Source organism: Rhinolophus hipposideros, assembly GCF_964194185.1.
Source record: "Rhinolophus hipposideros genome assembly, chromosome: 3".
Classification (NCBI taxonomy): domain Eukaryota; kingdom Metazoa; phylum Chordata; class Mammalia; order Chiroptera; family Rhinolophidae; genus Rhinolophus; species Rhinolophus hipposideros.
The window spans coordinates 14,454,911-14,473,668 of record NC_138049.1 but is presented as its reverse complement, the minus strand read 5'-3'; the positions used below and the strand labels follow the sequence as shown (position 1 = coordinate 14,473,668).

General features: G+C 39.0%; 1 protein-coding gene across 2 annotated transcripts in view; it reads left to right on the top strand.

Moving 5' to 3' along the window:
- The window catches only part of PLEKHG1 (pleckstrin homology and RhoGEF domain containing G1), a 214,113-nt gene that overhangs the window by 123,627 nt on the left and 71,728 nt on the right, over window positions 1–18,758 (top strand). For both annotated transcript variants that reach the window (XM_081044592.1, XM_081044591.1), the window contains one exon: window positions 2,557–3,062. In XM_081044592.1, coding sequence (XP_080900718.1) covers window positions 2,655–3,062 — 408 coding nt within the window. In that variant the 5' untranslated portion in view covers window positions 2,557–2,654. The remainder of the gene's footprint in view (window positions 1–2,556; window positions 3,063–18,758) is intronic.

The following is an 18,758-nucleotide window of genomic DNA, read 5'->3' as shown; positions in this document are numbered from 1 at the left end:
GAAAAAAATCTATGTATAAGTGGACCCACCCAATTCAAATCTGTTGTTCAAGGTCAAGTACACATGATCTGGTATTGGAACATGTGAAGTCTTCCTTAAAACAGGGCCTATTTATGTTGGTATTTGATTCATCGATGAAGCGATCCCTTGTTAACCAGTTTCACATTCCACTTTGTCCTACCTTTGAAAGTACAAAAAACGTTATCACCCCTACAGCCCAACATGGATTCCTCTAAAACATTGGTAATTTTCTGTGCATCTTTCATCCCTCAGACCCATTATTGGCTGGCTAACTTAGAGTCAAAGTAAGTAAAGAAACGAGTCTCTCTATTGTGTTCATTTTTCACCGATCCTGGTAATGAGTATTTGCCCACAGATATATAACTATTGAATATAGTTGTCTGCACTGGAGAGAAGGTTGATTCTTGTCTGGTCAGTCAAAAAACAAGAACTTGCCCTAGAGATCAGTGTATCAAGACCTATGGGTGGTGGTGCTGGTAGTGGGGGTGGGGGTGAGGGTAGGTTGTTCTAGACACTTCCAGGTGACCTGGCTTTCATATGTAGTATACCCAACTTATGCTTGGTCCTAACTCATAGCTTCATTGAATCCTTGGGACCTTAAAGAATCTTCACGTACTTCCCAAGTTAGTGCCCAGTTCTGAAAGTGAGATAAACCCCCTGGTTATAGTTACGGTGGATGCCAATGGGAAGAAAACCTTGTTGTGTCTACTCCTACTTTGCATTACCCAGGACCTCCTTAACACCAGTCCCAGATGTGGGCAAGTATCCTTTGCAGCAAGTACGCTGCAGAGCCTGGCTTCTTCTTGGATTTTTGCCAGACTCAAGCTGGATCATGCTTTGTAGGGCAAGTGCATTTTAACTACTATAACCAGTCCATGTTTTATAGGCCATAAAGTTGTTATAGGGCAAGCAGAAAGAATATTGTAAAAGCTTTAAAAATTTGCAACAAATTTATACCATGTGGTAGTGGTTATGCTGATAAATTACTCATTTCCTACACATTTTTTTGCCATTCCTTCTTGTTGACCCAAGTTAGTTTCTTTATTTTATATTCAATAATTTTAATATTTGCATTATAAGTTTGCACTATTTGCCATGAGTATAAACTATTAATTATCTAGGAAAAGTTAGGATGCTGAAGGATGCAGGCTTGATGGATTCTGCATATTCTAGCAACGTTGGTATCAGCTGTTTGATGATCTTTATGATAGAGTCAAACCGAATTCATGTTCCTTTTGAAAAATGATCATAACCTATATTCTTGTTGTGTTTTTCTTGTTACAACCTTTCAAACATAAGTTTCACCCTATTTTTCTAACTAAACCCATAAACATGAATTTTGGTGGTAAGGTAACCTGTCAAAATGAAGTAAATTTAATCACTCTTTGTTGCAAGGCATTTTGTTTCTATAAACCTGGTATCACATTATTAGGGGGGAAATTTTGATCCTGCCTTACAAATGAAGAAGATTGGAACTTTGTGTATCTCTCCAAAATAGCTTTTGAAAGTTTAAATTCCATGTAGGGTCTTTTTGGACCCAAGATTTCCATGTATTAAGTGACCTTTTGATTGCAGATATTGTGTTCTCCTGGTCTCCTTTAAACACAAACAGCCCCGTTTAGTGAAAAACACATCATTTTTCACATAATCAAGTCCCTCTATTTATTATTTAATTATGTATAATTACACTGTCATGTTCTCTGACTTCACATGGGGAGTTTGTGGTTAGTCAAGCATACTCTTTAATAGTGTAAGTCCATGTACCACAAATGGAATGTCAGCTTTCAAGTAGAGATTCAGAGAAATGTTGTGGTAAGAGGGTAAGTTTTAAAGGGGGTGTGGGTCTTAACATTTTGTTTTTTCTTGCCCAGTATTAGAAAACTATTGTCCATGCAATGCTTTCTCTAATGCTGCAGACAAGTAAAACGTAAAATTGTCAGTATCCATTAAGTTGAGGAGTGGTGGCTCCAGAACGGTAGCTTAAAATTTTGTGGAGTTTTGGTGGAGTACTTAAAATGAAGAACAGTGTTTTGCAAAATTCCGTAAGAATCACATAGGGTGCATTTTAAGTACATAAGAATCACTTGTGGTGCTTGTTAAAGCTATAGATTCCTTATGCCTCCCCCGCTGAGCCTTTAATTTAGGTCATCCAGACCAGTCAGCATCTATTAGTCATTCCAGGTGGTCACACTTTGAGCAATGGTTGCAGTGCTTCCCAAAGTTTAACGTGTGTGCGAATGGCGTTGGCATCTTTTAAAATGCGGACTGATGTTCAGGTCTAGGTAGTGCCTGAGAATCTGCATTCCTAGCACGCTTCCAGGTGATGCTTTAGAAACTCTAACTTTGCAACGCAACCTACCACGGGTACCTTTCCATTTCCTTCTATGTCTAACTCGTTACCGTTTTGTTTATGACTATATATAGACATTTGGGCTGGGTTTTTAACCTCCTTTAAACTTTCTGTTTGATATCATTTCAAAATACTTGCTTACCTAGCTTATCGTGTCCTTTTCCTTTCTTTTTAAACGCGTATAGATGTGCACCAGTTGCGTCTTGAAGTGCCATCAGCTGTAACCAAAGTTCCAGATCCCAAGACCACAGCCAGGCGTTCTCGCTCCCAAGAACTGAAGACCATGGAGCTCTCTGACAGCGACCGCCCGGTCAGCTTTGGCTCCACTTCGTCCTCAGCCTCTTCTCGGGACAGCCATGGTTCCTTCGGCAGCAGAATGACCTTAGTATCAAACAGCCACTTGGGCTTGTTTCACCAGGATAAGGAAGCAGGGGCCATAAAACTGGAGTTGATTCCAGCCAGGCCGTTTTCCAGCAGTGAGCTGCCGAGGGATAGCCCAGCTGGGCAACAGAGCACAGATGAGGGCAGCGAAAGGCAACCCCGGGGCCCACGGAGAGTGGAGGCAAATGGGGCCACCAAAACGAGTACAGAGTCAGCCACCAGCCCCAAGCTCCTCTACGTGGATAGAGTTGTTCAGGAAATTCTGGAGACTGAAAGGACTTACGTGCAAGATTTAAAAAGCATCGTAGAGGTAAGACAGACGTTTTGTTTTTCAAGTTTTCATGCAAGATAAATATGCTTACAAGATAAATATGCTTGCAAAATAAAGAGCAAAGCGAAGCCAGGTTTCAGGGATGCGTTGTCTCCTAAGACGCAAAAGTGGTATGAATGTTCAAACAGATCAGAACTTAAGAGAAACCCTAGGGCTGTACTCATTGTGTTAAAATCCTCTTAATATTAGCATTAACGAAGTGATTATGTGTTAGGATCAAGAGTTCACCAGTACGTTGTGTTAATAATTCCTACACACCAAAGATCTGAACGCCTGACAGAAAGAGGATGGAGTAGGACTTCAAGCCTCCTGATTGGCAGGTGTCAGGTGTGTCTGGTCTGAGCCCATCAGGCTATCTGCACTTTGATCACAACTGTCTACTGGTGTCTGGGAGCTTCCAAAACTGCTGATACCTGTGTCCCACTTCCAGCGACTGTCATTTCATGGGTCTGGGGCGTGGCCTGGGTGGTGGAATTGTGAAAGATCCCAGGTGTAGACAAACTTGGGAACTGCTGTTCTGCTCTGTTCTCTATATTGGCTGGCATTTGAGGAAGGTGTTGGGGGGCAGAGAAAAACTGTGAGCTTCGTCTTGCCGTGGGAATTTTTGTTCACTTTTATAGTAAACAAGTTCACAAATATGTGCGCAGATTGAGCTCAGTTTATGTGCGAGATTACATACTCTGGAAATTCAATTATTAATTTGTTTTGATTTATAGATAGATTTTTAAAGACAAAGTAAGAATTTTAAAGACAAAGTAAGAGCAGCTCAGATGCTAACTCATTCGCAAGTAATTAAAATATTAATATTTCAAAGGCCAATGTATATATTATAAGGTACACTCACTTTGCTGCCTCGTAAAATACCAAATTCTTTCATTTCTTAGTGCCTGCTTCCTGTTTTAGACTTTTCATAAAATATATTTTAGAATATAGAAGAACATTTGCTGATGAGAACATCTTCTACCAAATACATACATTCCTATAGCTTTAGCAAAAAAAATTCTAAGGCACGATTGCATGTTGAGTTCCACAAATAGAACCAGACAGTGTCTACTAAAAATAGTTATGACGTAACTTCTCAGTAAAAATAGAAAAATCAATTGATGCTCAACCAGAACAATATGTGATACCAAATGTCAAACAAACCAGGCCAATTTTTTTTTTTTTAATTTCAACAATGATATCATTTGTACTTGAGAAGAAATACCTGTGAAACTGCCAAAAATTTTACTATATAACCTCTTGGGAAATTTAAGGTTGTCAAAGCTTTCTTTGGTCGATTCTCTTTTAAAATTTATTTCTTGGAAACTTTCCACCTAATCAAAACTTTCTTTACTGAGAGAGAAACCTTTAGTTACTGAACTGGGATTCCGTGACCACTTGCTTTTTCTGAGGCTGGTTGGTAAACCCTGGGTGAGAACCAATAGGTAAGATATGAATGAAAGAAAGCAGATCAAGGTACTCGCATGCCAGTCACCATGTCTGCAGGCTCCGGATTGCAATCCTTTCTTTTATCCGAATAAATCCTCTTTTGGTGACAAGAAAAATAATAACAAGAAGGACGATCAGGACAGAATATTTGCTAAGGAAGTTTCAGTAGAAGTTCTATTTCAAACTGTCCAAATGTCCTTGCCTTTTTTTCATTATCCATGAATTAACCATGTTTTACATTTGGTTCTGGTGGACATTTTCTATAAAGAGACAGACCATAAATGTTTCAGGCTTTCTGGGCTTTGAGGTCTCAGTCACAACTGCTCATCTCTGTCATTGTAGCTCAAAAGCAGCCATAGCCACGATGTCGGTGAACAGGCATGGAAGTTCCAATAAAGCTTGAGGACCAGCTTTGACCCAAGGGCCATCGTTTGCTGACCAGTGTATTAGACTGTAAATTTGTGCCTATGTTTCCTCAACTGTAAAATGGGACTAATAAATAGTACCTGCCTCCTAGGGTTATTATTATGAGAATTTGATTAGATAACATATGAAAAGCTCTTACAACAGTGCCTGGCACATGGTAAGCAATTCTTAAATGGAAATTGTCATCACCAGCCTCCTTTGAATTTGCTGGTTGAGAGTGACTGTACTGTGTCTTTCACAAAAATAATCAGATTAGTCAATTCACTACAGCAGAAATGTAGGGGGGAAAATTTTAAATGGGTGATTTCAACATTATGATTTTGAATGCAATTGAATCATTTCAAATGAATCTATTGAAAATCTGCAGTGATACATAACTACCGTGTTTCCCTGAAAGTAAGACCTAGCCGGGCAATCAACTCTAATGCGTCTTTTGGAGCAAAAATTCATATAAGACCTGGTATTATATTATTTTATATTATATTATATTATATTATATTATATTATATTATATTATATTATATTATATTAGTCTGGATCTCATATGAACTTTTGCTCCAAAAGACGCATTACAGCTGATTATCTGGCTAGGTCTTATTTTTAGGGAAACACAGTAGGGCGAGAAAGGTGAAGAATGGTGTTGAGAAAGAATGTAGTTTGAAAAGAAAAGTCCCAAATATAAAGGGAGGCACCCAAGTTGAAAGAAGTAGATGATGCTTTTTGTTCCAGAATACTTTGAGTCATCCACCATCTCCACCTAGAAAAAGTCAGAATCTCTCTAATCAGGGATTAGTCATTGATGTCTCTTCTTCACATAGTTTTGCTATGTGACCACCTCTGTTTCTCAAGATGAAACTTTTGACAGAATGGTTAGACCAATTTTATCTAGTTCTTTCCTTTATGAATAGTAACGTTGATGAGATGCGGTAGGAAATTCATTCTCACTGATATCAATTAGCCTTGGTAACATTGGTTGGATTATACGTTGTTACCATTACCTTTATGGTTGTGAAACTGATAATAACATTGAGGACTTACTGGATTTTTCTGCTTGTAGCAACTCTGCCCAAAAAAGACAGTTATAATGGGTATTCTTTGGAAATACTAAGTGCCAATTCTTTTAAAATCTGTTTTCCTTGATCCGTGTCTAACCAATTCTGTAGTTGACTTCTCTCATATCCTCGATGTCTCAAATGCAGAATTTTTAAAATTCAAATGTATTGGGGTGACAATGTTCAATAAAACTACATAGGTTTTAAGTGTACAATTCTATGATATATCATCTATATATTGCATTATATGTTCACCACCCAGAATCAATTCTCCTTCCGTATATTTGATTCCCGTTACCCTCTTCTACACCTTCCTTCCCCCCTTTCCCTCTGGTAACCACTAAACTGTTGTCTGCATCTATGAGTTTTTGTTTCTTTGTTTGTATTGTTCCTTTGTTGCTTTCGGTTTTATATCCTACATATGAGTGAAGTCATACGGTTCTCGAGTGTTTCTGTCTGACTTATTTCGCTTAGCATAATAATCTCAAGATCCATCCATGTTGTCACAAATGACAGTATTTCATCTTTTCTTATGGCAGAGTTGTATTCCATGTTATATATATACACATGTGTATATATAACACATGGAATACTACTGTATATATGGACTGCTCATTAACACCCTGCTGTGAGAAGCTCTCACCATACCTGCAAGGCAGAGCTTCTTCTTACTTGGTTCTTTCTCAGCAAGTATTATTTCTGGGGAAAAAGAAATAGTCTAATCATTTATAGCAATAACTGGTAAGTCACTTTTCATTTATGCAGTAGCATAATTTTGAACTTTCTGTACTCTGCTTTATTGAATCCTATATAACTAATATCCTTCAATAGTCATTCTCAATTTAACTAATTTCCCGCATAAGTAGTACATATCTGTGTACTGTATCCATACATAATACTCACAGTTCAGGTTTAGATTTGGTTTCCAGGGTTTATAAACAGGAACATCTTTGTGAAAAATCATACACTGATTTAAGAGACATTAACACAATGTGATTTGACATATTCAATGTCATCAGAGTGGATTATTTCTGAGAAGATATCCTTCCAACATTATTTAGGCAATAGGATTCCCAGATGTTGGTTACATATGCAAAGAAGGTTGTATGCCTTTCTTTCCCATATGCAGAGCCACTGTACTAAAATAATCCCAAATATATAGGTATTTTTCCTTTCCCATGCCATTTAGGAGTTCAGAAATGAATTACTAATACTTCCTGAAAAGTTAACTAAAATATGTTATTGTTCTTGTTCCTATTACTCTTCGTTCCTTGCATTACTCCCAAGTCCCTTCTTTCTGGACCCCCTTCACGCTCCCCCATCATGGCTAATTCATCCTCTGCTCTTTTGCCAAGCATCCAAGTCATTGGCTTTTGTACATTTGACATTTGAGAAAGAGACAGAGAGGTGAGGTCTTGACTATTACTCCTACTCAAAAGAACAATGGAGCTGTTATTTCCTTTCCTATATATGGCTCCTAATAACATTCACAGATAAAATGAGATAATAAATAGAAATCAAATTTTAAAAGTAAAAATAGCCAATAATACAATTTCTGGAGAGAGAAATATTCATAGTTGGAAAGTAGAAAATAAGGGTCTCTTTCATGTTTACTGGGACCTTAGATTGACTAAGCAGGGACTCTCGTGGGTAGCGTGGGTTTCTTTAATCTTTCTAAATGATCTATAAAAGAGCCTTTGAGAGCTTCTGGAGATTTGGCCCTTCATATAGTTCATGGCCTGTTTTAATCTCTTAGGAAAGTTTTAAAATAGTTGATAATGTTATATAATGCTGTGTAATGAGAAGTTACATCCCCACTACAAAAATGGCATCTTTGAACTGTTAGAGATGCTAAATTAGATCATCTTTGGGAATGCTGAGGACATGTGTGTTATGAAAAATGTAGGTAAAACATTGTGTAACATGTTAATTTTTTTCTATCATATTCTAGAGAACTAATATCCTTTTCAAGTACCTTTATCCATGCAGAGTGTTAAAAAGCTAAGAAGTGAGTATTATAGCTTTAATGTTTAAAGTTTAAAAAGCCAAAGCCTTAAGCACATTTTTGTTGAAAGCATTCCACATTGTTCAAAAGCTGTAGCTAAATAAGGATTAGAATGGCTATCGCTGCCCACCCCTTCACCCCAGCCCTTGTGTTTATTAGTCTACATGGATTCTGCTTATTGTGTGATAGTAGACAGTGTCAGGATAGGTGGGACAGAGAAGGATGCTTTTCACCCACTCAGTGACATGAAACACGGTTCTGCTCATTGCCAGAGCTTGGGAAGAGAAGAGTTTACTCTTAGTACTAGAGGTATTCAATTCGTTGGAAGGAGAACTCTCTTACACTTGGGAAGCAAGCCTTCTACCATATTTGAGCAGAGTGAAAAAGGAAACCCGGTGACCATGCCTAGGGAGTTTGTGCAGTGACTGCCATTTATTCTGCCTAGAGACCTAGCTCTTGAGCTGTTGAAGTGACTAAGATTTGAATAGAATGGAACCTGAGCTGGCTTTTGTCCCAGGCTACCCCTCCCTCAAGGACAACTCTGTTGATTTGAGATGGCTTCCTATTGATCCTGTTGGAGAGACAAGTTTGTTGGGTGTGGAGAGGGCAGTTCATGTCTCTGTTACCCTCCCCCTTAAGCTGTAAAGGACTGTTTCCACATGAGCCTTCCCTGGACCAGCCATAACTGCTTAGGACACTTGGCCTGAGGAAAAAGGTTTCAAACCTAGGGAGAAGGCTATTGAGAAGACGTGAATTGTCATAGATTTCAGTGTCTTGCCAATGTCCTCACACAATTACTTTCACTCCAGTTTAAATAGCATTTATTATACTGACACTTTTTATGAGGTTCATGGACAGAAAAGTACTTGAATACTGAGAGAAATATGTATTTAATGCTAGAGTGTAGGACTTGGCAAGGATTGTCTTTAATGAAAGCTTGTTATTGGGTGGATTTAATAAAGAACTTACACTGTAGTATTTGGCACAATTTAATGTACTTTTTCTTTTACGTGGCATTTGAGCACTTTTATTTCAATGTCTCTATTTGGTTTTCCCTCCAAAGGCTTTTATCATAATGGGTGAATGAGATCTTTCTTAAAACCATTTAAGATCTATGATAATTTAGTAGCAAACCTGTTACATAGTTTTCTGCTTATGTAGAAACGATTTCTCAAATAGCACATCTAATCGTTGTATGTAATCCCCAAATCTCACTGACTATTCATTTTTGTGTCTCTTTATTATTGTTGTTTTTGTTGTTATTATGCGCCATTCCTCCCTATCCTACATCACCCTCATCTCAATGACAAAAGCTTAGAAGGCAGGAACACAGTGGTTCTTTTACTCCTTGCAATCTAATGTGGGAGGGAGGACAGAGACCAGGTCTTTTATCTCTCTCCATTCCTAATGGGTTTTGAATATTCTGTTAACACCTTCTAATTCATTGTTAATGAGAGGCAGTTCAAGATGAGCAGCATGTAGTCAAAGCACAGTGAGTTGAGGTTTGCCTAACTGCTACCATGTTTCCCCGAAAATAAGACCTAGCCTGAACCATCAGCTCTAATGCATCTTTTGGAGCAAAAAGTAATATAAGACCTGGTATATATTATATTATATTATATTACGTTACATTATATTATAATTATATTATATTATATTATCCCAGTATCATATTATCCCAGTATTGTATTATATAACACCCGGTTTTATTTAATATTAATTTTTAATAAAAATTTAATATTAATTTTTGCTCCAAAAGATGCATTAGAGCTGGTGGTCCAGCTAGGTCTTATTTTCAGGGAAACACGGTATGCAAAAGTAGCTGTTGGCTGCTCCCAAGAATTCGTGAGTATTTAATGACTGATGCCAGCATAGGTTACTCAATTACATAAAAATCTTTACAGCCAAATCTTAATTAAGAGACTAGACTTTGAGTCAAAACTTAGGAAAGTTATTCAAAATACCTAAACTGGTCAGATTCTCTTGTAAGCATGGCAGACAAGCACTATGACTACTCTCATGACCTCATGGATTCCAACAGCTGTAAACATACTGTGTAGACACCACTACTAAATTTTCTGCAAATGTGCCTTAATAACAACAAAAGCACTAAAAAGTAATATTAACAGCAACTAATATTGGAGTACTTACCATATATCGGCACTTATATCCTCACATCCCCATCATGTGGGTACTGTTATCATTTTCCTATTTTAGCACAAGAATAGTGAATGTACAGAGGGTAAAGTAACTTGTCCTAATGGTTAGAGGTAGAACTGGAACTGGAACCCAGGTTTCACTCAAAGACCACTCCTGCTACCACTAGTCCACACTGTTACCACAAATCTCCTCGTAGAATCTAGCAGAGGGTTCAAAGTTTTCAGACCCTCTTTTAAGCTCTCTAGAGCAGGGTTTTGCAATGGCGACCCACAGTCATTTTGGATTGGATAATTCTTGGTTGTGGGGGATAGTTATGTGCTTCGTAGTATGCTTAGCAGCAAACTGCCAATAGAACCACTGCTATCCCCACTTGTGGCAATCACAGATGTCTCTAAACATTGCCAGTATCCCCTGGAGGACAAAATTGCCTCTAGTTGAGATCCACTGCTCTAGAGATTTGGATATAAGGGTAGGCTAAGCCACAGTAACAAATAGACCCTCCTATTTCGTGGGTTAATATATAATATAACAGAAGTTCATTTCATCCTCCTGTCACAGTCATGTGTGAGTGTCCGGGTTAGTGGGAGTGGCGCTCCTGTAGGCTGTCATCAGGGACCTAAGCCAATGAGGCTGTCACCTTTAGCACATGGCTTCCAAGGCTGTGTTCTGTACCATTTCAGTCAGCTAGAGGGATAAGACGACATGGGGACAAGCATGGCGGAGGTTTCTGAGACAGGCACAGAAGCGGCTCACACCCCTACGCTTCTTCCCCGCATGAGACTCCTGTCAGGTGGCCACACCAAACAACAAGCAGCGCTGGGACGTGTAGTCATCTGTGTGCCCCAAGAAGGTGGGAAACACTTTTGTGAACTTGCAGTCTCCACCATGCATTATATGCAATTGAAATATCCTCACTGTAAAACCTACACAATGTATCCCCCACCCACCACCATCACTGAGAGAAAAAATACATAAAGAAAGACTTTGATGATGTGATAGTTTCTCTCTCTACTGACTCACCCTGTAGAGTATTTTAAATAGAATTCCTCATTTAGGGCTTGAAACAGATTAAGACCAACGTATTTTCTATTGCTCCTCCTTCCCCTCTAAAGGCCTCCATCACCCTCACTTTTCTCTGTCCTGTCTCCCATCGTTCCTAATTACCTCTTCTTTTTACCTTTCTTTTTCTGCCCGTTTCTATCCATATGACCTGCCAATAGTACCCTTTGGAATTATTGAAGACCATAGGTGGTATTTCAGTTTAAAAAGAAGGCTGCTGGGTCTAGCATAGTTCAAAGGCAGGGATCTCACTTACCTTGCTGGTGTTCTGGAAACCTTGTGAGAAAGTGAATCAATGAGGGTAAAGGACTAAAGCCATCAAATACTTAATATAATAGAGTGGTGCTTGGAAGCCACAAGTTTATTGCCACATTGATAAAGTTTATATGAATATTGAATATCTTCCTTGTTATTGCCCTGCCCTCCTTTGAAACTCATTTCTGTGGCCATCCTGAGAGCCAAAATGAGAATTATGGGCACTTAAAGGAAAAGTAAACACTGAAAAAGCAACGTGTTAACATTGTTTTAATACATTCTTAAGCCTTGCCCTCCCCAAATCTGACATCATTATGGATGCTCTTCCATAAGAAATTGAAGTCAACTTGCATCTTTTCAGCGGTGAACTTGTAGAAAATAAGTCTAGCATTGATAAATAGCAGTCTACTTACAGTTGACCTTTGAACTACATGGGTTTGAACTGCACAGGTCCACTTATGCATGGATTTTTTTCAATAAATACCTGCACTGCTTTTGATCTGTAGTTGAATGTCGTGGATATGGAGGGCCAACTGTATGCGTTTTATGTACTATTTCATGTAAGGCACTTGAACATCCACGAAATTTGGTATCCATGGGGACTCCTGAAACCAATCCCCCTTAGATGCTGAGGGACAACTGGAGTAAAGTTTTTGAAGAGTCAGAAGGTATATGTGGATTTTCAGCTGGGTGCGGGGGGGTGGTACCCATAACCCCCTCGTTCAGAGGTCCACTGTATATTGTTACCTTTTCCCTATAGTACAGTTTTCAAATTACTAAGAATTTTGTAGCAATAGCATAATGATCATCAATTCATATAATAATTATGGATGCAGTGACATTCCTCAGTGTCTCCCCAGGAAATACTAAATCTCGTACAGTGGGAAGGCCCCCTTGAGTTCCTGACAATCCTGACTTGTGACTTGCTTCTTGAGACTGGGGGCCAGGAAGAATAATTGAGGAAACGTGTAAGGATATGCAGGGTATTAGAAGCCCCAAGTCAGGCTTTGTTGGGTATTCTTCCTAGGTTGCAAGAATTCATGATCTGAGAAAGTTTATAGATGGGTTTGTTTTTAACACCCCTAGCAAATGTCTCACTCAAGGAAGAGAGAGTACAGATGATAGAGAGAAAGAGCTATATGAATTTTCAAAGTGCCTACATTTGGTTCTGCTATGTGACATGCCATATGTGTTCCTTAAAGTCACTCGCTGTGGAAAATCACAGAGGGAAAATAGGGCTTATAGGAAAAATGGGTGTTGAGCACAACACTCAAAAACATCATCAGTAATACATTTTAAAAAAAGATAGGAATCTAAAAAAGATGGAAGCAGTTTTATACCTGTTAAATAGTTAAAAAATACTTGCTAGAGTAACTATGACATTTCACCCTGAAAAAAACCTGGAATTTCTCATAGAAGCCACCTGGTTTCCATACCTGCCACCCTCTGTGTGAAAGAAAGAGAATAAAAGGGAGCAAGAGAAAAAGTGAGAAAAATGGCCAGTAAAGAGGAGAAAGAACAGAGAACAGAAAAGGAAAAATATAAGACAGGCTAAGAGGAAAGCGAGAAAAATTAGACAGGAGGCCATCTGCAGGGTTGCAGCTTAGGAGTTACTATGAAATAGGGTTACCTAAAACAAAAAGAAAAAGAAAAAAAAGAAATAGGGTTACCTGACATCAATACGAAGTTGTTACACCTGACATGGATGGGTGTGGCTTATAACTCATGCAGGTGGACTGAGGTAGTTGGTAGGCGTTTTGAGGTGTGTGTGTCTTTGTATTCCTATGCTGCTGTCTGGAACGGGGTGCAGTTTTCCACATTCACCCACTGTTTCTTGTGGATGAAATCCTCCCTAAAAGCAAAGACAAAATGCAGAAATTTGAATCAAGTTCACATTGTTCCCTACTATATTAATCGTGGGAACAAATTTATATTTTCAAAACAAATGTCATAGCAGAACTGACTGTACATATTCTTTGGAGGGTTATGACTTGTTATAAATGGGTCTCGCCACTCCCTCCACCTCCTTGCTCAGACTGAAAGATTGAAGGATGCTATACCTGTTGTCAAAAAATATGATCTTCCGTAGACTAATAAAGACTATGACAAATATCCTTAATGCATTCTTTATTTTCACCTTTAAGAAAAAAAATGGTTTAAAAGAATTTCAAGTTTTCTTAGCAATTGGAGAGTTTATTTATATTTTTGAAAACTAACAAATAGACTTTGTACCCTAATCTTGGACCAACAAATGTGATTACTTACAAATACAAAGCGAAATTTTTCTTTTACTGAAAAGATTGCACAATTTGGTCAAATATTCTTGCACAAACTATATGGCATTTGGTGTCTATGAAACTCTAGAACACCAAGGAGATTTAAGAGGTAAATATTAGTGTTTCTGAGGTTTAAATTAGAACAATTTTTTCCACCTACACTTGCAGATTCAGATAGTGTATTAAAGGAGAGGATCGACTTACCATGAAATGCAGAAAAAAAGAAAATAGAAGCTGTACTTTTTACAGACATAACTGAGTACATTCAATCCTTTTGAGTGATCGAGCACTTGGAAAAGTGCCTGCCACTAAAAGGTCCCTTCCCATTCTATCAGGCCTTTCTTTTAAAGCAACCTCTTGCTTTTTAATGAAAAGGCATTTCAAAAACTTCAGTTAACTTCGGTGACTGAGTAGCGATTATTACTGGGCTGCTAAAGAACTGCTAATATATTTCAAAGACTGCCCTTGGGCAAAATTCTGTTGAAGATTTGCTAAAACAGGTCCTGTTTAGTTGGGTTAGAATCACGCTCCCTTTGGGTGTGTGCCATCTTGAATATTCAATTATACTGAGTGGGTAGAAAATTATAGAATTCAGGAAATTATGTTCTAAACAAACCAACCTTCAGTTGGGAGAAGTTTCCCATTGCCAGAAATTTCTTCCAAAGAATAGATGCTGCTTGCACCTTGTGAAACTAATCACAGAGAAGAATTTACTACCCAGGTCATGTGACAAGCCTACTACCAGTGTGTGTGTCCAAGCAGCCTTGCTCTGTAAGACCCAGAGAAGGAAGAGGCAGCTGGGCTTACACATGGCTTGTCAGCCTATGTAACTTAGTAGTTAACGCTCTCCTGATCATTTGTGTTTCCGATTTCTCCTCTGCCCACCAAGACTATGTTGCCGCTTACAGTGGAGAGCATTGTTCTGCACAGCACCTCACATGGAACTTTTTAAATCTGTTTTAATTGTAAAATATACATAAAATTTATCATTGTAAGTGTACAGTTTGACGGCATTAAGTACATTTACATTATCCCACAACTACACCACCATCCATCTCCAGAACTTTTCTGTCACCCCAAACTGAAACTCTGTACCCCTTAAATAATAACTCTTCATCCTCCTTTCTCCCCCAGGCTCAGGCAATCTTTTGTTAAATTTTAAAAAATTGTTGCAGAATATATATAACATAAAATTGACCATCTTGATCATTTTTAAGTGTACAGTTCAGTGGTATTAAGCAATTTCCAGAATTCTTTTCATTTTAAACTGAAACTCTGTACCTATTAAGCAATAACTCCCCTTTCTCTCACTCTTTCGCTAATCCCCACTCTAATTGCTGTTTCTATGAATTCGACTACTTTAGATACCTCGTATAAGTGGGCTCACAGTACTTGTCCTTTTGTGAGTGGCTGATTTCATTCAACATAATGTCTTCTAGGATCACCCATGCCTCACCATGTGTCAGACTTTTCTTCCTTTTTAAACTTGAATCATATTCCATTGTATGTATATATCACATTTTGTTTATTCATTCACTTTTGATGGACACTTAGATTGTTTCCAGTTGCACCCAGTTTTTTGATTAAGTAGAATTACACCAAATTTCAGAACTGGAAAAGCACTCAGTGAGGGCTGACTAAATTCTGAAAAGTTGAGGTGTGTTGGTAAATTTTGTGTTCCTAGCAATCAGCACTTAATAGGCCATCAGTAAATGTGTGCTGAACGATTTCATCCTACCTGGTCATTTTTGTAGATGAGGAAATGGCTATTCAGAGAACAAGTGATTTTTCCAACTAGATGCCAATCCTAGTTCTGTCACTTAACTACCTTTGATCTTGAACAATTACTTAACTTCTGTAACCTGTGTTTCCTTCATCTTAAAGAGAGATATTGCATACCTTATAGGATGTAGTGAGGATAGAATGAGGTCATTCTCATAGAGCGTTTTGCACAGACCTGGCACAGTGGAAGCACTTAACAGGTTATAACCATTCAAGCTGTAGACCCTGCAGCTGATTATCCAGGTCCTGTCTCCCATCCATTTCATTTGGAAACAACTGGAAAAATAATAAGAAGCATTTATTGAGTGCCCCTTGTAGCCAGTTAAGGAGCGTCCTCATACGTTCTTTTAAGATTTTATTGGGGAAGGGGAACAGGACTTTATTGGGAAAAGTGTGTACTTCCAGGACTTTTTTTTTTTTTCCAAGTTGTTGTCCTTTCAGTCTTAGCTGTGGAGGGCGCAGCTCAGCTCCAGGTCCAATGGCCATTGCTAGTTGCAGGGGGCGCAGCCCACCATCCCTTGCGGGACTTGAGGAATCAAACAGGCAACCTTGTGGTTGAGAGGACGCGCTCCAACCAACTGAACCATCCGGGAGGCAGCTCAGCTCAAGGTGCTGTGTTCAATCTTAGTTGCAGGGGGCAAAGCCCACCATCCCTTGCGGGACTCAAGGAGTTGAACTGACAACCTTATGGTTGAGAGCCCACTGGCCCATGTGGGAATCGAACCAGCAGCCTTCAGAGTTAGGAGCATGGAGCTCCAACCACCTGAGCCACCGGGCCGGCCCCTCATACATTCTTATTAATGAAATTTTCTGGAAACATATTACTTGTATTGCCCAGTTTCCTACATCTCAGCCATTGACAAAAATAAAATTGGTGTGGACATGTGTGAAGGGTAGAGCTTGTCATTCCTGCATCTAGCCACCACCTTGTTTAGACCAACCCTGAGCGGCGATACAGAGAGGAAACAATCAGGATCACTTCCTTAACAATTTCTTGGGACAAGTCGAAAGCAACCTGTGAGGTTGCCCTTTTTTTCCTAAGCACAGGCCGCGTGGGAGGGTGAGAAACTGTCTCCTGCAAGACCCGAGAATCCATCTGGGCTAGTCCACTGTGATCGCTCACAGATCACTGGGTACTCTTGGACCCTTTTTTGCCAACTCTTGTTCTGAGATAGGAGCTGGCTCTGCAGTTCCTGGTCCTATTTGCAAAGGAATAAGGTAAAGAAGGTGACTGGTAATGTGTGTACATTTACTTGACTTCAAAATTATCTAGAATGCTCAAAAACTCCATTTGGGAAGAAAATCCACTAGAAGAAAATCCCTACTTCAAAAATAAGAGAAGCTAAAACATCATAAAGATCCCTTATGAGGACCATGCAATTCGCTAGGTGGACATCGGCTAGATTCACACCAAGGAGAGCACATCCTCATACACAGGTTCGAAGCAGGTATCAGTTATCATCTAAGAAGCCCCAAAGCCGGAATTTGTCTAAAGCAGAGGCTGCATTTGACTATCACCAGGGAGCTTTTTACAACTCCTGCCGCCTATGCTGCACCCCGGACTAATGAAATCCAATGATGGTGGTAGTGGGGGGGGGGGGGTGGCATCAGTTTTTCTTAGAGCTCTCCAGAGTCCAGTAGGCAATCAACATTGAGGTCCACAGTCCCAGAGAGAATGTTTTCCTCCTTTGTTATAAAGCAAACAGCAGACATTTAAAGGCAGCGTAAATTACTTCCCCCATCCCCTGTAGAATATCACAAATGATAAAAAGCTAAAATTTGCAAGAACCGAATCCAAATCCTGACTCTGCCATTTTCCTGTGTGATCTTGGACAAGTTACTAAACTTCTCTGAGTTCCAGTTTCTTCACCTGTAAAGTGGGAACACTAGGATTGTTGTGAAAATTAAATAAGATGATCTACGCAAAATGCTTAGCAAAGGGCTAGGCCTACAGTGAGCACTCAAATGAGAGCTATTATTATTAGTAGTATTAATTGGTATTATTTGGACAAGGCCAGTAATTTCTGGTAAGTTTTAAAGTATCATAACATTGTTGTGATTGCTAATCTATGTTAAGGAATTAGTTCAGAAAATTATTTTAACTGTGCGATTTAAAGAGGATATATCTTGTTGTGGACTTTAGTTTACCTAGCACACCTACATGGAGTTGGAATTCATTTCTAACATCACAAAGGGCTGCAATAGTGGTGTAAAATTATTTTCAGAATTTGGATTTGACCTGAGTCAAAGTGAGATTGATTTAAGGGACAGAGCGCTGGCCGGGGCTCCAGTGCCATGCTGACAGTCCGCGGTGTGCCCATGGACAAATGACCAATCTGACCTCAGCTTCATCCTTTGTCAATGAGTCTAGTTCAGACAGCCGAAATGGAAAGATGATTGGAGAGTGCATCTCCTCCAGCCTCAGCGCTCAAGAATGTAACCAGGAAATAAGTAAGTCCTTTGAGCAACCAAAATAGATATTTCAAATCCAAACAGTAAATCCTGTGTCTTTACCCATGGAGAGGCCCCAAGCTCTCACTAAGAGCCCATTTACCCTACATGTTTAAAATAAGCGTCAGCATTTAGTTTCCTAGCCCACAGCGAAGGGCGAGGGTGGGAAGGGGTGGATGTGACAGCACTAAGGAGCAGAGGAAAGAACTCCTTAGTAGATTAATTCATGTGAAGCCATTTAGAATGGGCACAAACTCCCCTCGGTCACCCTGTGAATCTTACGTGTGAATTATGGCCCACAGTGTCACCGAAGTCCTTACTGATATACCTGAATAGCAAGAAAAGTTTTCACTATGCTTGGTATAGCTCCTAAAATATATCGTCTGATCCTGGCCTTCATAAACAAAGTCATTATTAAATTATAATAACTGACTTTCTAAATGTCTTTTATTATTGTAAAACATACATAACATAAAATTTACTATTTTAACCATTTTTAAGTATACAATTTTGTGGCATTGAGCACATTTAAAATGTTGTACAATCATCACCACTGTCCATTCCTAGAACTAACAGTAACTTCCCATTCTCCCCTTCCCCAGCTCCCAGCAATCTCCAGGCTACTTTCTCTATGAATTTGCTGAACTCATACAACATTTGTCCTTCTGAGCGTGGCTTATTTCACCTAGAATAATGTTTCCCAGATTCATCCATGTTGTGACGTGTATCAGAATTTCATTAATTATAGTTATCTGTTAATACTTAGAGAAAATTCTTG